At 48.1% G+C, this 23,362-nt stretch overlaps 3 protein-coding genes, 1 long non-coding RNA gene and 1 pseudogene across 10 annotated transcripts; 2 read left to right on the plus strand and 3 right to left on the minus strand.

Moving 5' to 3' along the window:
• Nucleotides 1-666: 666 nt before the first annotated feature.
• Nucleotides 667-4,133, minus strand: LOC120656172 (sugar transport protein MST1-like). 7 transcript variants are annotated; one of them, XM_039934210.1, is made up of 6 exons: nt 3,888-4,038; nt 3,543-3,714; nt 2,183-2,307; nt 2,030-2,114; nt 1,255-1,902; nt 667-1,156 (listed from the first exon to the last, which is right to left on the minus strand). In XM_039934210.1, the coding sequence occupies exons 3-6, from the start codon at nt 2,218-2,220 to the stop codon at nt 860-862; spliced, it is 1,068 nt and encodes a 355-aa protein (XP_039790144.1). In that variant the 5' UTR covers nt 2,221-2,307; nt 3,543-3,714; nt 3,888-4,038; the 3' UTR covers nt 667-859. The 7 variants fall into 7 exon arrangements, with proteins under 7 accessions (XP_039790144.1, XP_039790140.1, XP_039790138.1 ...); XM_039934206.1 differs by having other exon boundaries at nt 2,030-2,307; nt 4,008-4,133; XM_039934204.1 differs by having other exon boundaries at nt 2,030-2,307.
• A 5,907-nt stretch (nt 4,134-10,040) lies between these two features.
• Nucleotides 10,041-12,241, minus strand: LOC120656174 (40S ribosomal protein S12-like). Its single transcript, XM_039934211.1, has 5 exons — nt 12,132-12,241; nt 11,996-12,041; nt 11,038-11,329; nt 10,690-10,755; nt 10,041-10,318 (listed from the first exon to the last, which is right to left on the minus strand). The coding sequence occupies exons 2-5, from the start codon at nt 11,998-12,000 to the stop codon at nt 10,259-10,261; spliced, it is 423 nt and encodes a 140-aa protein (XP_039790145.1). The 5' UTR covers nt 12,001-12,041; nt 12,132-12,241; the 3' UTR covers nt 10,041-10,258.
• A 1,492-nt stretch (nt 12,242-13,733) lies between these two features.
• LOC120656176 lies at nt 13,734-15,566 on the plus strand (annotated as a pseudogene).
• Nucleotides 15,567-16,317: 751 nt separating this feature from the next.
• LOC120656178 lies at nt 16,318-17,421 on the plus strand. The gene is made up of 2 exons (XR_005667828.1): nt 16,318-16,514; nt 17,021-17,421. It is a non-coding gene; the product is annotated as an uncharacterized LOC120656178 (long non-coding RNA).
• Nucleotides 17,422-17,780: 359 nt separating this feature from the next.
• Nucleotides 17,781-20,933, minus strand: LOC120656175. Its single transcript, XM_039934212.1, has 5 exons — nt 20,737-20,933; nt 20,515-20,588; nt 19,279-19,414; nt 18,657-18,968; nt 17,781-18,226 (listed from the first exon to the last, which is right to left on the minus strand). Exons 1-5 carry the CDS (start codon nt 20,857-20,859, stop codon nt 17,954-17,956), a joined length of 918 nt encoding a protein of 305 aa, XP_039790146.1. The 5' UTR covers nt 20,860-20,933; the 3' UTR covers nt 17,781-17,953.
• Between the last annotated feature and the right edge of the window lie 2,429 nt (nt 20,934-23,362).

Here is a 23,362-nt window from a genome sequence, read left to right on the forward strand (position 1 = left end):
CCCGGCCACCCGCCCATGCCTTCTTCTGCTCCTTCCCCATCGATCGTCGCTCCTTTGCCGTCACCTCCGCCCGCCCACCCGTCCGTGCCTCCTACTGCTCCAGCGGCTGCGCGGCTTGTCCAGACAGAGGCCCGCACATCTGTTAAAGCACTATTTAGGGTGGTGCTGCGCTGCTGGAGCTCGCCGCTGGCGGGCCGCCACGGCCGCCAGAGCGCGCCTCTGGACGGCCCGCGCGGCCGCTAGAGAGGGAAAGGATGAGCCGCGGCCTCCGGAGAGGGAGAGGAGGAGCCGCGGCCGCCGGAGTTGGCCGCTACACAGAGAAAGAGAGAGAGAGTGCCGGAGGTTGGTGAAGAAGATGACCGACATCCATTCGTGGAACAGACGAACAGGTAAGATAAGGTTGGTTCTTTTTTCCTTTGCCCCTTCTTTTTTCTAATAATTATAGAACATATGAGTTTATGACGCATTATAGTCCCTGGAACTTCTATTTTCTCACATTATAGTTCCTGAAACTTTTATTTATTTTTATTTTATATATATATTGGTGTATTCTCATATCCTTGTTTTTAGAAAAATAGCGTATCGGAGTATCCCCGTATCGCGTACCGGTATCCGTATCCGGGCAACATAGGGTGGAACCTTCCCCTTCAGTTTGCAACCCGCGCGAATCCAACAGAAATAGCACCAAAACGAGAAAACTGTACATACCGGACCGAGAGAGAGAGAGAGAGAAAAAAAAAGCAAAAACATCATATTTACATCCACCGAACTACCTTCTCAAAGAGCCTGTGTAACTGTGTTGACACACACTCATCTAGCCATCTTTCTAAGCTTATCTTCAATCATTAGTTGATTTAGTTCATGACCAGATCCACATTGCATAGTATGCAAGGATGGCGTTCTTCAGCCTGCACAGCATCAGCAGGAAGTATTGCATCTGGGCGAAGCAGATGCCAAAGTTCAGAACCATGGTGAAAACCCGTCCAGCCGGGTGAACCTTCCTACCAGGGATGGTCCAGAAGAATGATCCCCACGACCAGCTGAGGCCGCAGGAGACAACACAAGTAAGTGCGAACATGGCCGTCGTGTAACCCGTCGGCATGCGAGTTCCACCGCCTACTCCGATCTGAACCTCCAGGACCAATGGGATTGCCACCTTGCAGACAAAATTTCAACAATGAACAGTGTCAGTTGTTTCAAGGCAGAAGAAAGACAATCAGTTAAATTTTGAGTCTTAGTTCGTTTTTCGGTTACCTGGCAAAATACCATCAGAACAGTACCCATGGTGAAGGTCACCTCCCTGCCATACTGTTTTGTTGTAAGGGCAGATCCAAGAACGCCACAGGAGTTCACCAAAACGAGCACAATGTTACCAATAACTGCTGGGCTGCTCCTGGAACTTGTGGCTCGGGATAGCATCGGCAAGAACAGAGTGGTAACGTTCACTCTGGTTATCCGCAGGAAGAGTTGCAGCGTCACCAGCACCATCATGTATGCCAGGTATTGCTCGTTCCTCGCCACGATCCTCCAAAATGCACTTGCGAAATAACCTTTGCGTATGCGCTGCCTGTTGAAGCTGAGCTTCTTTTCGGTCACATCTACAACCTTCAGACTTGCAGGGTAGCATATAAATTGGAGTGCTAGGTGGACATAGTCTCCCTTGTGCAGGAATAAACTTGACAAGAAGGGCTGTCCATTGCACAGCTCATTATTCTCCATACCAATTGCTGACTCTCCCTGGGGGTTGGGGTTATTTCCAAGGATGAATTGCCGGCCATAAAGATGGTTGTGGATCATAGTGCAATCACAGAGCCTGGCCATCAGAACATCAATGCCGACAAAGAATGGCAAAGAGCCACACCAACAAGATAGTGATCTTATAGCACGGGAGATCAATGTGCGCTGCATCCAGTTAAGAGATGTGTCAATAGCATGGACAAATACAAGTAATTAGGTTTACGAGATAGTGTTCTTATGCTGAGGAGTGAGGACCAAGCTGTAATAGCACACATGAACTAAGACAACTAACCTGTACAGCAGAAGTTTTGCTTAGTAACCACCTGAGAATAAGAGCTCCGTAGCTGATGGCAATGCTCCGAACTGCAGTACCAGTACTGAAAAAGGTACGGTCTATCAGCAGAACAGGAAGGTGCGACAGGTTGCGGGTGATGTGGCTGCCAACCGTAGAATTGTTTGATGATGTACCAAACATATCTGCATATTTCCTGTACAGGGAATGCAGCTCCAGCTTTGCTGCAGCAATGTTGGGGAAGAATGCCATCATAGATGACTGCATCTTCGAAACACCTGCATGCCGAAGCAAACTATCAGGTCGCACCGCGGTAACAAGTGTCAGTGTGAACTAATAACGTTGTAATAAGAATAGAAAATCTTGAGTTGAAACATATTTGGTTTAGTTCCCTGTTGGAGACTGACTACCTGCCAACCTGCACAAACTACATAGACCTTTGAAAATATCTAAGCCAAAAATAAAAAGCCACGGTTCTAGATCTGGCTTGATGAAATGGACAAGCAGATCAAGAGATCTCAAGGAAACTCATCAACAGACGACTCGATCGGATCCAGCGTAGTAAAAAGGAAAAGCTGTAACTTGGAACAGGGCATTGCATGGTAGGAGCACAAATGATGAGGTGGCAAAGCCTAAACAGATTCTGTTGAATATTCGCTGCATTTTAAGATTCCGTCCAGCAACAATCAGTGTCCCGGGCCCCTGAGCGTGGGCCCTAAGGCTCACGTGACGCTCTCCCAAAAGCTGGAGGCCCAGCGCGCGCGCGTCCCCTTCCTCAGCCTGGAGCAGAGCCCGAGCAACACGAGCCACAAGTTGGGGGATTCCGAGCACCGTGCTGGCGCTTTCCTCTACTATCTTCAGTGACGAATTTTCATTTCAAGAAAAGGAGGGGGCATGCTCCCATGGATTTGGACCATTGACTCATGAGCTTGGCGTTTCTGAAAGTGACGGATGGTTGCAGTCGCGTGCAGATACAGTACATCTAAGGGCAAAGGCACACTGTTCTATACGGCTCGTCCATCGCCTAGCTAGCGGCTCGTATGCGCGGCGCCAGTTCAGTTGCTGTCATGGTATGGTAGGAGGAGAAAACGATGCGTCCAAAAGTGAAGCAGATTTGTTTCAGAAAAAAAATAGGTGAAGCAGAGTTGCTGACAGTGGAGAGACGATCATTGAGGTCTCAGTAGAGGAAAGCAAAACAGTAGCAGTGCCTAGATGCAATTGCAGAAAAATTAACGAGAGTCTCGAGAGATTGATGTTTTGTTACAATCCTAGTAGAAGTTAGACAGCATCACAGAAAACTGAACTCTGCCGAGAAGCATTTTAGCATGCAAAGCCAAAAGCGAAAAGCCCATTCCCTTCTAGAGCGATCGCCGATGTGGTCGACCGCGACGCGTGCCGCCCGGCCTTTTCCAGCTCGCTCTCGCGGCGTGACATCACGAGCCCAACCTCTTTTGTCGTCGCGAGAGGAGGAGTTAGGGATCGGGGCTGGAGGAGAGAAGGGAGAATTTCTGACCTGCTTGCTGCTTGGGGTTGGGGGCAGAGCGTTCCAGAGAATCCCGCAAAGCGCCCCACTTGCTCTGCTCCTTTTTCCCTGACGATGACTATGGACACCGGCGGCGGCGGCGGAGGCGGCGCAGGTGGACGTGGACGAGAGCCGCCGGTGAGCGTCGGAATGGAGGCGGGCACTGCAACGGAAACGGAACGATCCAGGAATCAGCGGGTGGAGGGAGGCGCTAGCTAGCTGCTAGCTCGCTCGCCGAGTCGCCGTGCCTGCTGCGAGAAGCTGCTCAGATCCATTTCGGCACTGGAGACAAGGATGGGGCGACGGGGACGAGGCGGCGGCGGCGGCACTACTTACCCCCGACCCGCCGGCGCTTTTCCGAACGAAGCTGGGGAGGGGGGCGATCACGAGGGCAGAGAGGAGGGAGGAGGTGGAGAAAGCGAGGGAGAGGGGGCACAGACGAGAGAGACCGCGAACCTGCGCGCGTTAGTTTTCTTTTCTCACGCCAGATGGCCCGCCCGCCCGCTATTCTTTCTTCCTCCCTTCCTTGTAGTGGGTGGGGGAGGGAATCCTCGGGCGGTCTGATGTGAGCGGAGTGGCGACGTGGGTGGGAGGTTTCGAAGATGCAGTCATCTATGCAGTCATCTGCTGGTGGTGGTGTGGCGCCTACGTGTGGCCTTGCATGTGTGGCAGCGTGCGGGAGAGCCCAGTCACGGGGCCTTTTCCTCGTCGGCCATCCCACGCTCCGGGATCTGGGGGGTAGGTGTGTACCTGCATGTAACAGGATAAGTACCCATCGGGCCGTCCCCGTCGATCCCGATTACCGCTGTCGGGCCGCCGGAGCCCGGATAGGGCATGGGCTGGAATCAGGCAGTTCTGTTCTGGTTTGGAGGCCGACAGGAGAAGTGGGTCTTGTCTAATCTCCATTTGTTTTTAACCCCAATGATATGCCATGTTAACTAAAGTCAAACTACATTACTCAACACTACATGAACCACCCGGTGGTAGGGATGTGATCATTATTATCCTTATATAATTATGCATAGAGTTCCAAACAGAATGATAGTCATATATAGATCGCATACATTTTGATATATTGGAGCAAAAATAGCATTCCTAGCTCCACAGTAAGCTAGTTAGCCACCTGATTTTTTTTTTCCGAATCCTAAAGATCTTGAATCTTGCAGTTTGGCGTATATTAACAACGAGAATAAAATTGACTCAGATTACAGGTAAATTGGGCTAAAAAACTATACAACAACTACAATGAGCAAAATAAGACTAAAATGCTCATCGTTGCCAAGCTTGTCACACACGACCAAGCAGCTCTGACTTGCAACCTAGCTGAATAATCTCCATGCACACTGATCGGTTGGATTAGGACATCAACACGATCAAGCATTGCATAGAACTCCACCAAAATTATAGTAAGCATTTTCCTTTTGACATAATCAGAACATGTTTTGAATTGCTCAAAGGTCGTAGCAGCCGCATCAAAGGTGAATCACTAACATCATGCATCCATGTAGAACAAGATCGATAATCAATGGATTATAACTCGAAGAGAAGCTTAACCACGAACATTTGTTTATAATTATAGCAAAGACAGACTCCGACCAAGTGAACCACATTACATGGCCCGGCTTGCTTTGAAAGTCTGAACCCTGACAAACAACTGCCACACAAAAAGCCATCCCAGCCACACATTCGCGACAACAGATGACTCAGAGCGCATGCCAACAAGCTAAGATTCAACAGCAAAATTCATCCGATAAGCGACACTCGCTAATATTTCTCAACACTGCAAAACAAGACACATTCCCAAACACGCACACTGCTGGACACCGATAGTTCAACAGCAAAATTCATCCGATAAGCAACACTCGCTAATATTTCTCAACACTGCAAAACAATGACACATTCCCAAACACGCACACTGCAGCAGACGCTGGACACCGATAGATAGATAGATAATATCTAGGTTATGGATCGATCGACCGATCACCGGTATAACCTTCGTAGTTCCCGGAAGACCTCCCTGGCGATCCTGTCATCCCGCAGCAAGCTTTGGTGCGCGCTGATAGCATCCAATAGCATGATGTGCATTTGTATCTGCAAAAAAGGGCAAGTTCATTAGTTCCGCGGCCTAAGTTTCACTCAACGATCCATCTGAAACGGCTTGAGGTGTGTGTGTAGCTCGATCATCACCTCTCTGCGTCTGATGGCGGACTGGAGGACATAGTTGGCGTAAGGGTCGGTGATGAGCTGCTGGAAGGTAAAGCCCCAGTGGTGGCAGGCGAGCAGCTCCCCGACGATCTCGTCCGCCTGCTCCGGGGAGAAGAGGTCCAGGCACCGCTGCACCACGTGGCTGCTGGCCGCCTGCGTCGACAGGCTCACGTACCGCCCCCGGAACGCCGCGTGCAGCCAGTCCCTCGCCTTCGGCACCGCCGTCATCACGTGCTGGACCACGAAGTTCCTGCCGCCCCCACAAACAACAATACCAGTAGTGATGATCGAGATCGACAAAAGTGTGCGTATATATACATAGTACCAAATGTATATATCATGATATATTGTCTAGTATGACTACATACTTCACATACATATTCTTCATTAGATCAGATATATCATACATCATGAGATGTACACGTGAAAGTAACTACAAGCGAGTGTAGAAAGGAATATATATATATATATATATATATATATATATATATATATATATATATATATATATATATATATATATATATATATATATAGGAGTAATTCCGGTGGCGGCGGTCACGTCGATGCTGAGATCAGATGATGAATGGAATGCGCTTATATATGTATTGTAATAAGTAACAAGTAGTACATACCCGTAGCTGTGCTCTGCGAGCGCGACCCCGTCCACGCACGCGGCGGCGGCGAGCGAGTTGAGCAGCTGCTCGTCGCCGGCGGCCTTGTCGATGCACTTGTTCACCACGTTGCAGCCGTGCCTGTCACGGCACACGCGGTGGAGGAAGAAGCTGTTATCGGCGACGACGGCGGCGATGATGAACTGCGTCCGGTCCATGCAGGGTGATAATATGCAACACATACGCTTCTCATTAGATCCATCGATCGCCCCCAGTCGAGTAATAATCGCCATTAACATAATATTGCTGCTAATGGCTAGCTATAGAGCTGGGTCGTACCCGGTTCTGGCTGGCGGAGAACGTGTCGAGGCATCTCATGAGCATGCCGCTGCCGTCCGCGTGCTCTATGAGGGAGGCCACGCCGTGCTCGCCGGCGCGGGCGAGGGTGCCGGTGAAGAGCTCGGCGTGCCCGGGGTTCCCAGCCATTCTGCCTATCAGCGTCTGGAGGATCTTGGACCTGGTCCATCGAACAAGACATGCATATACATAATAAAATAATGCAAATAAATCTGAAACAAATAAAATTAAGCAGGGACGATATGAAGAACGATGCACTTGTTCACCACGTTGCAGCCGTGCCTGTCACGGCACACGCGGTGGAGGAAGAAGCTGTTATCGGCGACGACGGCGGCGATGATGAACTGCGTCCGGTCCATGCAGGGTGATAATATGCAACACATACGCTTCTCATTAGATCCATCGATCGCCCCCAGTCGAGTAATAATCGCCATTAACATAATATTGCTGCTAATGGCTAGCTATAGAGCTGGGTCGTACCCGGTTCTGGCTGGCGGAGAACGTGTCGAGGCATCTCATGAGCATGCCGCTGCCGTCCGCGTGCTCTATGAGGGAGGCCACGCCGTGCTCGCCGGCGCGGGCGAGGGTGCCGGTGAAGAGCTCGGCGTGCCCGGGGTTCCCAGCCATTCTGCCTATCAGCGTCTGGAGGATCTTGGACCTGGTCCATCGAACAAGACATGCATATACATAATAAAATAATGCAAATAAATCTGAAACAAATAAAATTAAGCAGGGACGATATGAAGAACAAATCGAGAAATATTTGATCTTTTCGCCTTGAAACAGCTAGTGTTTGATAACGCCGTTTGCATGTCCTCTTTTTCTCCAGATTTACAGACAGAAATTGTATGCTTTGCTTTTGCAACAATCAAAAGAAGCACATGAACAATGCTTTTGCATGAGATGATCGATCTCACCCTGCATGGTTTCTGGCAACCGCGACGATCTGGTCCGGAGCCGCCGCAAGGATCTGGAGCACGTGCGTCATATGCTCGTCGGTCCAGTACTCCACCAATTTTGCCACGACCTCGTGGGCGACGGAGTGGACCATGAGCCGGACGATGTCGCCGGCGACCTCCTCGAACACCTGCTGCGCGGCGGCGGCCCCGCCCGCGACCACCATCCGGACCAGGAACTGGCACCCGGGGTGGTTCCTGGCTATGCTGCTCATGGTGCCCCTCACGTCCTCCAGCCTCCTCCCCGCGTACGGGTCGGGGTCGGCGGCGTCCGAGGGGGCACGGGCACGGCCGCCGCCGGGCCCGGGTGAGCGACCATTGTTCTGGCTGCCAGCGTCGAGAGGCCGCCGCTCCCGCCGCCCGTGGCTCGCCCAATCGGACAGGAAGCGCCTGCCGCGCGCGACGAGGTCTTCGAGGCGAGCGCGGTTGCTGATGGTGAGGTGCCTCAGCGAGTTCCCGACGAGGTCATCAAGTTGCTCCATGGACCACTGGAGCGGCGAGCGCGAGCGCGGACGCCCGCCGTTGTTGTTGGGAGCGTTGTACAGGCTTCCACTGCCGCCGCCATTGCCATTGTTCCCACGGTAGAGCTCGTGCCGCCCGGCGCTGGTGTGCCGGTTGGCACCTGCGCGTGCATGCTGGGGCACGGGGATACCTCCGGCGGCACCGTTGAAAAGCGAGGGGAACGATGCGCTGCCACTGCCGTTGCTGGCTGGCCAGTAGCCCGGACCTGCGTGCTGTGGCCCGAGGGCACCGGCGCCGGTGAAAGGCGAGGGGAACGACGCGTACATGTGGGCGTCCATGTGCGGCGCCGAGGGAAAGGGTGTGCTGCCGCCGCCGCCGCCAGAGTTCTCCTGTGAGAAGGTCATGCCATAGCCGCCAGGGCCGCGCCTATCAACGGCGAGGCTGCCGCCGGGGCCGCCGTAGCTGGCGCCTCCTCCGTTGCTGCCCCCGTAGCTTCCACCACCGCTGCTAGTGCCGGCGGCGGCGTCCCAGCCTACGGCACCAGCCGTACCGCCGCCGATCCAGTTACTGCTGCCGCCGGCGGCGCCATAGCTCATGTAGACGTAGTGGTAATAATTATCGGCGAACGGCTCCACGCTCGCAGAGCCGCCGCCGCCCCGGTAATTGGTCGGGTGGCCATGCCAGCTGTTAGACGGCCCGGCGCCGCCGCTGATGACGACGGGGCTGTCAAGGTCCGGCTCACAGTCGTCGTCGACGACGACCTCCTTGCCCTTGGCAGATCGGTTCCCATCCGCCATGTTGTTGGGGGTAGAGGGGGAGGGCTGCGCCTGCGCCTCTTCCATGGGCCAGGATCCCTCGCGGATTTATACGAGGCCGCGTCTCGCCGTAGCGCGCATGGACTGTGCGTTCAGATAGAGGGCTCGATCTCCCCCGGTTTAAATATGGAAGCGAGGGCTCCGCTTTCAGATAGAGGATGCTTGCTGGTCGCTGCTCAGGAGTCAGGAGTCGGAACGCGACCCGCCGCGTCTCTCGCTTTCCGCGGTGGTGCACGCCCGTGGGGTGGCAAGACGCAAGAGCATGAGCGATGGAGAGGAGAGGGCCTGTTCTGCTGGGCTTATGGATGGTGGGCTTTGGGCTACTTGGGTCGTCTGTTCTGCATGCAGCATGGTACCTGGGCCAACTGTGTATGCAACGAATTCGTTCCCAAGAAAAAGTGAGAACACGTCAAGCCAACTGGAGCAGAAGGGTCAAAACTCAAGCATCTCGTTTCTCAAAAAAAAAAAAAAAAACTCAAGCATCTCAAATGTCTACACGTCCTGCAGTAGGGCGTAGGCTGTGGCCTGTGGGCGCTAGGTAGGGCTTGGTGCCTTCAGCTGCTCAATTCCAGCAGCAGTTGACAGTTGACACCCGAACTGAACATCGACACTGCCTTTCAGGTAGTCGCTGGGAGAACGGGAGAGGATTCCTTCTTTGGTTTGCCGCCGTTGCTGTATCCTCCCACGCCAGAAAGACCTGCATACATTCTGCAGTGGACGCAGAGAACGCTGCGCTGCGGACCACGAGTCCACGAGTGCTCCAACAGCATTGCCAGCAGGCTTGCGTTCCAAACCTTAGGCACGCCGTTCAGATTGCACAGATAAGATAAACCCAAATCAAATAAATACTAGATTTCTTACACGCATAACAAATGAATTTGTCTCAGATGAGAATGGCGGCGGTCAGATGGATCAAATGCAACGCAGATCCGGGTCAGTGAACCACCGCAGAGCAGGAGAGCAACAGAAACCCTAGAGCTTTCTGGGTGTTAATCAGGTTCCGAACCCACTCGCCAAAAAAAAAAACTGGTTCTGAACCCCAACAAATTAAGCCAACAGGAATGTAAACACAAAGCGAACAAACAAGAATAATGCCAGCTCTTCATCATGATTTGTATTAAAAGCAGACAATACGGCTCTTCAAACTAGAGTTCAGATGTCCAAATCGTTCACATCTCTCCTTGGCTCACACTTGAAAATTGCACTAATATCCTAGCAAGCCCAGTTACCAAGCGTAAATTTCAAACCGAGGTCCAAAATGTTGAACATAAAGATCCAGGCACCTAAGTGCATCACGTTTAGTGGGATTTGACGTACTCCTGCACTATGTTAAGGCCCTCAGATTCTTCACCATAGTCCTGAAATTAAAACATAGAAGACAGACATCAGCTTAAAGCAAGGCATTCTTTGAATGTAATCCCTCCATCCCATGAAGAGTGTACTAGTGTTTTTAAGATAGATTAGTACTATCGTGAAAAGACATTTCCCCCCCAAAAAAAAGTACTATCGTGAAAAGACTCATACCCTCATTTGTTGGCCACACACAGTTAATTTTAGCATGCAGATAAAATCTGATAACTTAATTAGGCAGGTAATTGAGATCCGAATTCTAGGATAGCACTCTTTGTGGGATTTTTATTCAAACACAGAATTGCACTTTTCATGGGACGGAGGGAGTATAAAACAAGCTGGTTGTTTGTAGTGCTTCAGCAGGAAATCAATCTGTTACCTTGATGACGACACAGGAGCAGCCTACAACCTTCCTTGCCTTGCCCTCAGAGTCAATCTTGCAAAGCTGCAATAGGGATAATAACAGGCAATGCTTGTTAGAACTCGGCGAATTGCAAGCTGTACAACAAGGTGGCGATCATGCTCAGCAAATTAAAGCTTAATGCACGAGACAACTATAACTGTATGTATAGGCATATAAGAATCCAAAACAGCAGTACAGTCACCACTTTTGAAATTGCCAAATAGATAAGATCAATACAAAACACCAACTAAATGTTAAAACTTGGAGCATCTACAGATCAACACTACGTAAAAGCATTTTCTAAGAAGCATTCTTTTAACTCACCCCAGCCCACTCGCCAAGAGTTTTGGCACTAGGCACGGTAACCAGATGAACATTGTGCTCAGAGCACAGTGCCTTCACCAGTTTGACATAATCAGGCTGGTCACAGTCATCAGCAAGCACGCAAAGCTGAGCAGCATGCTTCTCAATGGCTTTGGCAGCCTCACGAAGGCCCTTCACAAGCCCATCATGCGCACTGGACTTCTTCATGACGAGCTGCAGGGCAGTCATCAAGTCCATCGGCTCCCCAAGAACAGGGGTAGGTGCCTCAACCGCAACAGGGGTCTCCTGATCCCTGCAAAAGCACAATATCATGGTGAATCGATGAGCAGGACATAAAAAGACCAAAACAGCAGGATTTCCATACAAACATATTTCCATAAATGCAGCAAGGTATTCATAGTTTTTTTCAGAATGGGTTAAACTAGCCATCAACTAGCAACAGGTCACAAGACCCAAGAGTTATAGCATAAAGTTACATTCAATTCTTTATATGAGACAGTCTCCATCAACTAGAAACAAGATTTTGAAGTCTCAACTCTAAGAAAGGCCGGAAAACTATAAACTAACAAAGGTAACTCTAAGAAAAACAACCTGATTTTGAGGTCTGAACTGCACACTGGAAGTAATTTAGAACCATTTCTGCTACAACGTGGTAATTTGTTATTATCCCATAGGGTGACTGGGAATCACTAATACGGTCGCCAAACAGTCGATTCACACTACAAATCCCTCCATCTACCAAAAAATAACATGGATGCAATCGGCCGGAAACGTTTCCCCCCCAGATCAACACAACGAGCGTAACGCACACGATTAAAGAGTACAGCTAATCCACCTAGCCATGACTCCTCAGTTCTCGAAGCGAGCAGGAAGCATGAAAGATCCCGCAACGGTGCAAGGCAAACATGTACACCAACTAGATATGCACAAAAAGTAAAGATTTGACGGGAGAACTTACGCCATCTCCCGCGCTCCGAGGACCTGGCCGACTGCGAATGGAATACCTGGGAGCAAGCAAGCGGAATAAACGTCAGTAACAATTGGCGACAGAGATTTGGGAGGGAGGAGGAGGAAGGTCAGGAGCGCGCCGCCACCTCGAGGGGTTGGAGAGCGAAGGGAAGCACCGTGCGGCTAGGGTTTTCGCGAGGGGAGGAGACGGCTGGGTGCTGGTGGACTTATATCTGAGCCGGGCCATTTGGGCCTTAGTGGGCTTAACGTTTTATCAGGCCAGGGGCGAAGTGAAAGTTGGCGCAGGCCCAAAGAAAGGAGAGAGGCATATGAACCCACCGATTTTGAAATAGGATTGACCTTAGTGATGACTTGGTATATTTAAAAGTTCTATTTTTATTAACGAAAAACATAGCATAAACGAAGGACCTACATAGACTAAGTACAATCACTCATATGGAAGCAGGCAGGCACGCACACCATTCTATGAGTACCTTCTAGATATTGAGACAGTAAATTTTGAGATTGACAATAATTAACTTAGATAAATGCAAACATACGTGCTGAGTTTAACTCGAGCTCTGGTCCTGGTGGTATGCTTTAAAAGTTTGGTTACTAGATCTTTCTAGTTTTGTATAAGTACATTTTTATCTAAAACTATGCAACTCGTGTTGCAACAATGTAGCATTATGAGTACCTTTTTGTTCTTTGAACGCCACAGAAAGATGAAAGACAAGTTATTTTAGTCTAGGGATTAAACATAAGCCTCATCTTATTTGGTTGTAGGGTCATTTAATCGCTGTGTTCGCTTGGCTGTGGCTGGTGGCTGGTGTTGATTTGTTATGAGAGAACAGTACTGCTGACTAGCTGGTAGCTGGTGGCTGGTGCTGATTTAGTATGAGATAACAGTACTGTTGGCTGGTTGGCTGACAAGCCAAGTGAACACAACGATTATGGTTGTGCAAAAACCCTTATACCCCCATCAATTCCCTACCACTACAATAAATGAGGGGGCTGGGGCAGCAATAAATGAAAGATGTTCTGTCATTTTAGCTCACATAAAGTATTATAGTAAGCTGTAAGCAGACTGAATGATAAGGTGGAGGAGAGAAAAGAGGAGAGAGAGGGGAACGGGCTATGAGCTTACAGCCTGCTTTGACACAAAAACCAAGTTAAATTGAGAGAGACATGTTGATCATACATTAATGATGAATAGACTAACCACTATACAAGTGGACTAAGAGGTAGGCTGCAAGTATCCTTACAGACAACAGTGAGCTAAATTATTATCCTTGCTCTATGCTAGAGGAGGAGCCTGCTGGGCTGATTTGATTGGCTGCTCCAGCCGAGCTGTTCGGCAGTAGTAGTTACTCCAGCTGGTTTGAAATGGCCAATCGAAATGGTTAAAATCCACCCCTCTGCGCTCGTCCGCCCGCATCCCACGCGAAAAAAGGGACGCGTGCCGCGTCCCCGCGAGCTCTGGCCGTTTTGCAAAAAAGACCTTTAATTTTATGAAAATCTTAGATAAACCCATCCCGCCCTGGCTGCACAGTATCCACGTTCGAAATGTTTTCGTTAAAGCCCTTGAACTTATGTTTATTTCCACACGAAGAAGAAGAAATATGATAATATTGTTGTGTTTGAAAAAACCCCCGGCAATTTTTCGTTTACGCCCTCGCGCAGCCCGGAACCCCAGCCCCGCTCACTGGCTCCTCGGCGCCCTCTCCCTCCCGCTCCTGCTCCACGCCGCCGCCCTCTCTCCTCTCTTTCTCTCTCCCTCCCTGCCGCCGCCTCCCCTCCCCTTCAACCTCTTCGCTTTCCTCCGTCGCCCCTCTCCACCGGTGCTCCTGCTCCCCGCCGCCGCCGCCTGCTCCTGTGGGATCCAGATCTGGTGCGGGGCGCAGCTCGGAGGGAGAGGAGGCGAGATCCGCAACGGCCTGGCAGTCCGGGAGCCGCGTGCCGCCGCCGCACGACCCCTCGCCGTGCTTCGCTTCCACCTCTACAACCCCGACGACCGTGCGCCTCTCCGCGTGGTGCTCGCGCCCAAGCGCCACCCGTGCATCGAAGCCAACATCAGCCGCATCGAGGAGGTCGAGGAGCCGGTCGACCCCGCCCTCGCCCTCGCATTAGCCAATAACCCCGCACGACTCGGCGGGGTCGACTCCCCGATTGTGCGCCTTGTCGCCGGCGAGGTCGGCGTTAGACAGGACACCGCGCCCTTGGTCTGGCTCGGCGAGTTCCGACAGACGCGCGCCATCTACAAGCTCGAGGATGGCGGCCTCGTGCTGGAGCTCGATGAGATGCGGTTCGACTTCGGGACTAGCTACGAGCTCGAGTGCGATGGCCTAGCCTGACGGGCCAAGGAGGTCCTGGAGCGCCTGCTCACGGTGGCCACCGTGCTGTTGTCCGCTAGGGGCGTGCGGAAGATGGAGAGGGCACTGCCGGCGGCAACGCTGCGGGAGAAGCTGCCCAGGTCCCTCTCCGTATCCTCTCTCCTCATCTTCCCTGCCTCCTCTAATCTCTTCTCTCTTCTATGTAGCTCTCTTTGAACATGAGCAGTTACTGTTTTATATTGTTGGATCTTATTTGTTTAGCATTATCTCACTACCAGAAGATGAACCAATACGCTTAGCTCTGGTTGTGTGGGTTGGTTAATTTGAGAGACGTATCATCAGTTGCCATTTTGTTCTGAACATCATCAACAACCACCTACAAGGCCACGCAAACGGTCCTCCATCAGCTCTACGAGATGAACCCACCGTCCTACAACTTGGCTCTACAGGTGAGCAAACAGCCATCCTCTTCAGTCCGAATTCTTACCTGCATTTGAATATTTGTTCGACGGTCTTTTGAATTAACACTGCTCCTTTTGTCAGCTACGTTCTCGTCAGGTTGGACCATTAGATGGCGATTATTTCCTTCACCTGCTCGCAAAGGTATTATTAATTTACTGTCCATCTCCTTCGCTTCTGCTTGTTCTGACGAAACTGACAAGAAATATGAGTGTTTCAGCATTGTGCTAGGGTTCATTTCTTTAGCTTCGTTTGTATGTGACAGGAGAGGCAGGACCTGGCCGAGTAAGTGATGATCACATGCCTTCACCTATACGGCAAATGGATCAAGGTAGTAATTCAGAGATCAGTTCATCAGCTAAGTCTGAAAGAAATACAAATTTAGGGCACAAATTAAACTTACCTCTCTGTTTTGTGCCTTGGTGAACTTATCAGTTTATCAGCAAATAGGTGTTTCTTTTTATTTTTGAAAACCTGGATTTTTGTCTTGTGCCTAGATTTTGAAATGAAGTGGTCCGCTGCCTAGATTTCATAAAATGGCCGGCCGTGATCCAATATTCCCCTAATTCAATGTATTCATGAGTTAAATGAGAATATCAGTCATCATATTGAGATCATTTGTTGTTAGGTTCGAATAACTAGGCCATGCCTTTTGGCATCTTGTTTGCTTGTACAAATATTTTGCTTCAGCAATGTGTAGTCTGATCTTCCATGAACCAAACCAAAATTGTGAGCACATTGCTGGACCTCTCACTTTTATGGTTCTCAGTTGTCAAACCAATTCGGATTTCTTAATGTGGTGGTGAACCAAACATTGACCAATCATGATTAATGTGGTAATGTGTTGGCCAGCTCCATAGACCCTATTTGATTTCAGCGTCCGGTCAATCAAACTGGCCAAGGAAATAGGATGATAACCTGAGTTTGGTGCTGGGAATCAAATAGGGTCTACAGAGCATGGTTTGTACTAATCAAAGTTTTGTTCGATAGCTGACTTGTAGGACAAATATTCTACATGTTCAAGTTATAGCGGTGACAGGTGCTAATTTAGAATTCAGTTTGGCTGTCACAATATTTCTAAATTCCGATGGCCTCCTAAATTGTGCACTATGCTTATGGGGGAAGTATGTTGTGTTTCATAGAAGGAATCAATTTTAATCTCAATTTCAGCTTCTATTCATGGGCATAATCAGAGGTTTTATTAATTTTGACATTTACAAAGTTGCAGAGGATCAAAAGACCTTAATCCAGTAATATCTCAAAAACTTTGGTAGAATAGTTTAGTAATTATTATAGCCATTTTGCATATTTTCTTTTTTCCCTACCATATCAAGTAAATAACGTTTAGCTTAAAGCAGACATATTTATTGTAGCGAAAGGTAGTGTTTTACGTCTGCCAGTTGGTTATTTAACATGGAACTCATATCTGTACTTTTAGATCCCATTCATTGCCTAACAAGAAAGTTGCTAAGAAGCTATTTACTGGTGAAGAAACTGCAGATGGCAGTGGTGAAGCCACCTCTGATCAGAACAGGTACTTAGCTACTTTGATCAAGCTCTTGCATGTGATATTTTTATGAGAAGTAAAATCGAAACAAGCACGACTCCCGTTCTACTTTAAGAGTAAACAGTGAAGTGATTATTTTTCTGCAAAGAGTAGAAGAACTAAGTAGCATATGAAATGTAGACTCTGAAGATGGGAGAAAATACCAGCACTGGCTCCATGATTCAATTCAGGTTCAGATCTTAACCTACCATCAACTCCACCTCGCTAGGTCCACTCAATATTCTTGTCATAGGTACCACAATCATGCTACACTAGATCGACCTGAACAGAGTAGATAGCATTATAGCCTAAGATGATTGCTTGCCCGTTATTAGCTTGCTTGTGCAAGCACAACCATGTATACTAAACAACTTGGGAGCTGACTACATGTGATATCTTTCCATTGAACAAAATGGATCGACAAGTCATATAACCACATAAACTCGGCTGATCAAAGTGGCCAAGCTAGATAACTTAACAAAATGCAGTAAGAAGACACAGAAACAACCGAGTGTTACTATTTTGTTGGTCTTTTTTAATTAGCAACCTGCTATCCTATTTTTAGAAACCAAGTAACAAATCATTTGGAAGTTTCTGCTACATCTCCATGACAGGTGCTAGACATTAAATTATTATCATTTTGCACTCCAAGCAAGGATGCATGAGTAATGAAGCTCATGTTGATTGTCTCTGCCAGTTGCGGATAGCTTTTGTGTGGCCTTCGTCTCCGGCAATAAAAGTCCGATGCATGGGATCTGAAGTATGCATCGTCCTCTGCGCTACAAACTGTGGCATAGTGATTAGCTTTTGGTCTCAGTTATATTCAAAGCTACCAGTTAGGTTATTTGGTAGCTATGCGTATGCGTATAGATTTATAGTGCTCGGATGTGCGGTGCTTGGATGCACTGTGATGTTGATGATTGAGATGCCGGGCAGACACCTGATGGATAGGTGATGCGGATATGTTGTAATATTTATTATTCAGATGCAGGCCAGGCGGCCAGACACCTAATGGCTAGGATAGCGATGTGCTGTGGTATTTATGATTCAAATGTCATAGACAACTATCTTAACATGATGATGATGTGCTTGTTACTAGATGTTAGTGGTTTCGTATTGAATTCATCTTATACCATGCACGAAGTTTAATTATCAGTTTTTATTGTCTTATGATTACTTATATTCGATTGTTCAAACAGTAGGGCGCGCATCTCGAGCCGAATGTTCTAGTACAATTAAACGGCTGGCGGTGGCTTCGGCTGGTTGGCTGGGCTGACGGTGGTAGCAGCTGATTTGGCTGGATGCTCCAGCCAAGCCTCCAGCCCAGCCATCTAAGGCCAGCCGAACAGGCCGGTACAACTTCGGGACTTATGGACTTGTGGATCTAATAAGTCACCATGTTTGGTACTTTAAGAACTTGTTGCAACTAAACTTAGTCCCTAAACGTAAGCAAAATATAAGCAAGTGCAAACCAAACATGCCCTTATTATAGAAGTTAAAGATGCAAACACGCCACATACAGAATAAAGTTATGCTTCATCTAGAATGAAGCAAGAGTGATGCAATGCTACCAAAACAGTAGCATTGTCCGGTTGCCACACTGGCTGCTACAGACTTATGAGATGAGATCTTACACCAACGCAATGCTGCTCCCGCCACCAGGAGGCTTTCGGACGCCACCAAAGTAGTCCCGGGAAGCGACCTTTCCGTCGGCGAAGATGTTGCTGCCACTCATCTCCCTCAATTTCGCCGTGCTCAGGGCCTTCTCACCTGAGCCAGGGGGAGCATCTTCTTTGAAGATGTTGTTTCCAGTCAGCTCGTGGAATTTCTGATCGTGAATCTTTTTTGCTGTCTTGACCACTGGTTCCTCGCCGAAAACGATGTTGCTCCGACCTCCAGCAGGCTGCATATGCACCGATCATCAAAGCAAGTTCAGTCTATTTAGACTGCAAGCAAGATATGTACCTAAAAAGATATCCAGAAATTGTTGTAGTGTAGACAGTGGCCCACTTAAGGTTCCTTAGTACCTAATAAGTTATGTTTTTAGACTAAAAAACAACCTCAACTTGTCAATAAAATCATTACTTTTGGTACAAGAAAAATTCAAGTCCCTCTCTGTGTGTCTCTCTCTATATATATAGACACACACATGCACGCATGCACGCGCGTGCGCGCACACACACTCATATGCTTCGACGGGCAAGAACTGCTATACCATTTCCCAAGTAAATTTGAGCTTGAACTTTGGTGACTAACAAGAGATGCATGAAGTAAAGTGAATATTCACAATATCCCCGCAAGGAAAAATCGTTAAGATGGAAGGAGCCTCTTACATTGGATACTTTAACTGATGTGTGAATGCTTCTTGGCTGTGGAAGTGCGAAATCCAAGTTTCCTCGCAGCTCCAGATTACGAGCAGCCAAGGGCCTAGCAGGAACCTCAGGGGGTGGTCCAAAGATATCACTCCCACTCAGCTCCTTGCTCTTCGATTCTGAGATCTGCTTTGCCGTTTTAGAAGCAGCTTCACTCTCCAGGGTGCCACTAAGTTCTCGTTGCTTGGCCACCTCAGGCAATGAGGATGGCTTCTTGGGGGACACACTTCCCTCTGCACTAAATGTTATCTGACTCATGCCAGTTACAGCTTGCTGTTATGAAAAAAAAAGACATAATTTAGATAGAATTCAACCTGAGACATTTAGAACATGCTGTCAATAAATATTCACAATAAAACACTAGGCATTCTCAGATAGATATCCAAAGAACAACTGAAAACATATTTCTATCAGACACGCTAAGTTCAACGTGGCATAGTTTGGTGCTTGTGACTGGACAAGTATTTCAAGTAATCTGATTGTAAACATGTGAATGTTTTCAGAGCATTGGAAATATTCGATTACCACAACTAGTTGAAATAGCAACACACTACTATTTGCAGCAAGCATGGCATTCACATACCTGATACATCCTCAAAGTAGTTTTGTTAGAAGGATTTGCTGCATCAGAACCAGACTCGGAATTATCAGTTCCACCAGACGCAGCAAATATTCCACTCCCAGTCATCTCTTTCATCTTTGAGCCAGAGCACATTTTCCTATCCAATGGAGGAAGTTATGCTGAGGCGATTGAGAAGGTTAGAACTACGATAAATGAGATGTTCTTTAAATACAATGTAATTGTCTCCTTCATATATGCTGGGGGAAAAGGAATTGTCTATCCGGAACCATGGGCCAACTGGGTATATTTTCGTGACACAACTACATTCTTCATGTCAATTGAACTCAGAAACCTACAACATTAAGAGAGTGCAAATGCTGCAATTTAATTTAGTATTTTCCCAGTTGGGGATTCCCATGTTTTCAAATAGACATTCATCTTGCCTATGCAAATGCTGCAATTTAATTTAGTATAGTATTTTCCTAGTTGGGGATTCCCATGTTTTCAAATAGACATTCATCTTGCCTAAGCAAATGCTGCAATTTAATTTAGTATTTAGTATTTTCCTAGTTGGGGATTCCCATGTTTTCAACTAGACATTCATCTTGCCTAAAATGTCAAGCGCGTAGATTGTGATTTTCAACTATGCATTTATCTTGGCTAAATATGGAGCTTTAGATTAGAGCACAACACATTTTTCTTATGTAACCACAGCAATTACAAAACGTCTGATGACCAACATCCAGCAACCTACTTTTCTTACACCACTTGGTGCACAAATTACAGTTAAAACAGCCTTCTATACTTAGTAAACTGGCATACAATATCTTTCATAAGCCACTTTCCTGACATATCAGCAGCCAAATAAAAAGTACTAGTAAAAATTCAAAATAACAGCACAGTAGAAAATTTTAACTTATTATTAGCACGGCAGAACGGCAAATCTGCACGGTAGTGCCATAGCTACAGCCTCAGGCACCCACCACCAGGTGCCCCACCATAATCAGCTTAATCATGGCTTCTCGCAAGTACAAATCGGCCGGCACTTTCTCAGCTGACCTCCACTGTCCGTACCATACAGCTGCAGCACTGCAGATTTGGACCCGAGCAACAACTCATGTTTGTCCCACAACAGTACAAACGTACAAGTGTTCTAGTGCTAAAAATAGCCGAGGACTCCAGCAGAGCAAGACACACGGGACCCAAGCAAAAGCGCGCGACACGGTACCAGCGCGGATCAGGGCACGAATCGCTCACCTCTTGCTCAGATCCTCGGCCTCGTGCTCGGCCACCGGCGCGCCGAACATCGCGGGCGTGATCCCACCGGCCGGCTGGGGGAGACAGGGAAGCAACGACGGTCAGTGGGCCCAAATGCTGGCGGCGGAAAGAGGATGGAGGCATGGAGCTCAGCCCAGCCGCATCGCGCGGTGAGAAAACGAGGACTCGAAGGGCTCCTCAGTGGGAGGGTGGCGAGATCACCTTGAGTCCGCGGCGCGAGGCGGGAGGCGGGGTGGCGGACGCGGCGGCGGAGCCCTCCTCCGACCAGGCGAGCAGGCCCGCCGTCGAGGCGTGCGTCTTCCGCACCGGCACCGCCCTCTCCATGTCTCTCTCCTGCTCTCGCCTCTCGCTCGCTCGCGCTTCGAGGTTTGAAATTGCGCGTGCTCTGCTCCGCCCCGAGGCTTGGGGTGGCGGCACTTTAAAACAAGTTAAGCTCGGCGTGCTCGAGTACCGACACCCGCACCTCGACTTCGTGCTACTGACACATGGGGTCAAGAAAAGAGGGCCCCGCGTGCCAGTGGAGTAATGTGAAGAACGGGCGTCTGTGTTATAAGCCGTGTTTCGAATTTATTTTCTGCACCGGCTGAAATTCGTGGTTCAACAGCTGAAGGCATAAGGTTTGACCATCTTTTTAGGAAATATAGCCAAAATCGTCTCTAAACTTTTGGCAAAGAGTCAAGTTGGTCCCTATATTTTTTTGGGGCCAATTTAGTTCTCCAACTATCAAATTTAAGTTCAGTTATATCCCTAATCCAAACTGCCGTTAGTAACACCGTTAAATCAGCTAACGGACAATGAGAAAAGACCCATTTGCCCCTCCCTTCCAGCAGCGCCCCTTCCCCCCTATCAGAAAAAACAGCGCCCCTTTCCCATGTTCTGTCACGCAGGTACATGTTAGCATTGTTTTTTCTTTTTCTTCCCATAATCCGTATGCAGGGCAAATAATAAAAAAATATATCATGATCAAATAAAAGACATTACGAATTAGAAGTCACTACATGTCTCATGTTCAAAGTAGCAGATAATAAACACACATGTTTCATGTTTAAACCAAAGCCATTACAAATTGAAAGTCACTACACGATCTCAGACAATACTCAGACAATACAGGATGCTATCATCCTGATTTTTTGTCCTCCGCGTGCAGTTGAAGTAGATTGAATCTCTGCAGTTGCACGGCCGCCTGTAACATTGATGGTTGCTCTCGCAGATGAGGTGAGATGGCCTGCACTTGTCTCAATGACAACAGAGGCATTGCCAACGGCAGAGGCTTTAGCTTTAGAGTTGGACGTCCTAAAAGACACCAATCTACTCTTTTTACCAGTCTGCAAAATAATTGAAGTTAGATCAATTTAATGGAGTAACGCATAGACATTTATCGCAGATTCACAGTTACCATTTACTAACCTGAATAAATGATGAACAAGTTCGTTCACTATAGTACAATCCATAGCCCTCAATTGCCTTTCTCTTAGCTGACTTTGTGCTCGAAGATGCAGCTGGGCCCTTTCCTTTGGATGTTGCTGGTTCAATGGCCGGTGGAGCATTATTATTGTGAGAAGAAGATGGCCCATGAGAATGGCCAGGTTTATTACCAGATGTCGAGTTCTGCTGGTGCACAATAAAGGGAAATAGTTAGAGGCATGTCACTCTTATTGTGAAAAAAGAAAACATAAATCTGAAAAAGATGAAATGTGTAAACACCAGTTTCACAGAGCATGTCTTAGAGTTGTGTCCAGTGCCTTGGCAACGTCCGCATTTTATCTTAACTCCAACTCTGGAGGACTTAGTACTCGAGTTCACTCGTTTTGAAGGATCCATCCTCCATTTTGTTTGTGGTCGGCCTGGCATCTTCTTCACTCTAGGAGGTAATGGTCTAGGATTTGGAGATACAGGCCATGCGGACTCATGCTCTACTGGTTGCAGGACATGCCGGTAAGTTGCCTTGTATTGGTCAATGGAGAAACATGCATTTACATAATTGTTAGGCTCATCTGACATTGTGAACAGGGCAGCACAAGCATGTCAACATGGGAGGCCTGACACTTGCCAATATCTGCAGGAGCATGTCTTCTGTCCTAGATCAACTGTGAACCTCCATTTTTTGTCCCCCACTTCAAAACCAGAAGCACCATTCCATAAGACATGACAATACTGAGTTGCATGCCTTATCTTATTTAACTTCCTAAGATAAGGCAAATGGGTCTTTTCCCAGTGTCCGTTAGCTGATTTAACGGTGTTACTAACAACAGTTTGGATGAGGGATATAACTAAACCCAAATTTGATAGATGGAGGACTAAATTAGCCCAGAAAAAAGTACAGGGACCAACTTGACCCTTTGCCAAAAGTTCAAGGATGATTTTGGCTATTTTGCCTTCTTTTTACGGAAAAGCTATCCGTCACTTGAGTGATTCTCTCGGCTCTGTCACTCGATTTCTTGGCCGTCCGATTTTGTCCCCGCCGTCATCTCTTCCCTTCGTTTTGTGGTTGCGTCTGCCATGTAGGATCTAGTTGTCAGCCTATTATCAGTCGTTCTCATCTCTTATTTTGTTATTCATTTCGTCACTGCTTTCCCCTTTTGCTATGCTCTCGCTGCCGAGCGGCGACTTGCTAGGGTTCCGGTGAGTTCCCTTGGTGTTTTCCATTCCTTCTCTCTAGATCTCGTCCTTTATGCTGTTTCTATTTCCTATTGTGTTGTCGTTCTACGGATTGCTTTGTATTTACTTTGTGATTTTGTCCCCCGGTGTTCTTGTTGGCGTTCCTGTTAGTTTGGTTCTTTCCGCGTGATTCTCCTTCTCTAGATCTCGATTCGGTTGCCCGTTCTCA

The sequence above is a fragment of the Panicum virgatum genome, chromosome 1N (genome assembly GCF_016808335.1).
Source record: "Panicum virgatum strain AP13 chromosome 1N, P.virgatum_v5, whole genome shotgun sequence".
Lineage (NCBI taxonomy): Eukaryota > Viridiplantae > Streptophyta > Magnoliopsida > Poales > Poaceae > Panicum > Panicum virgatum.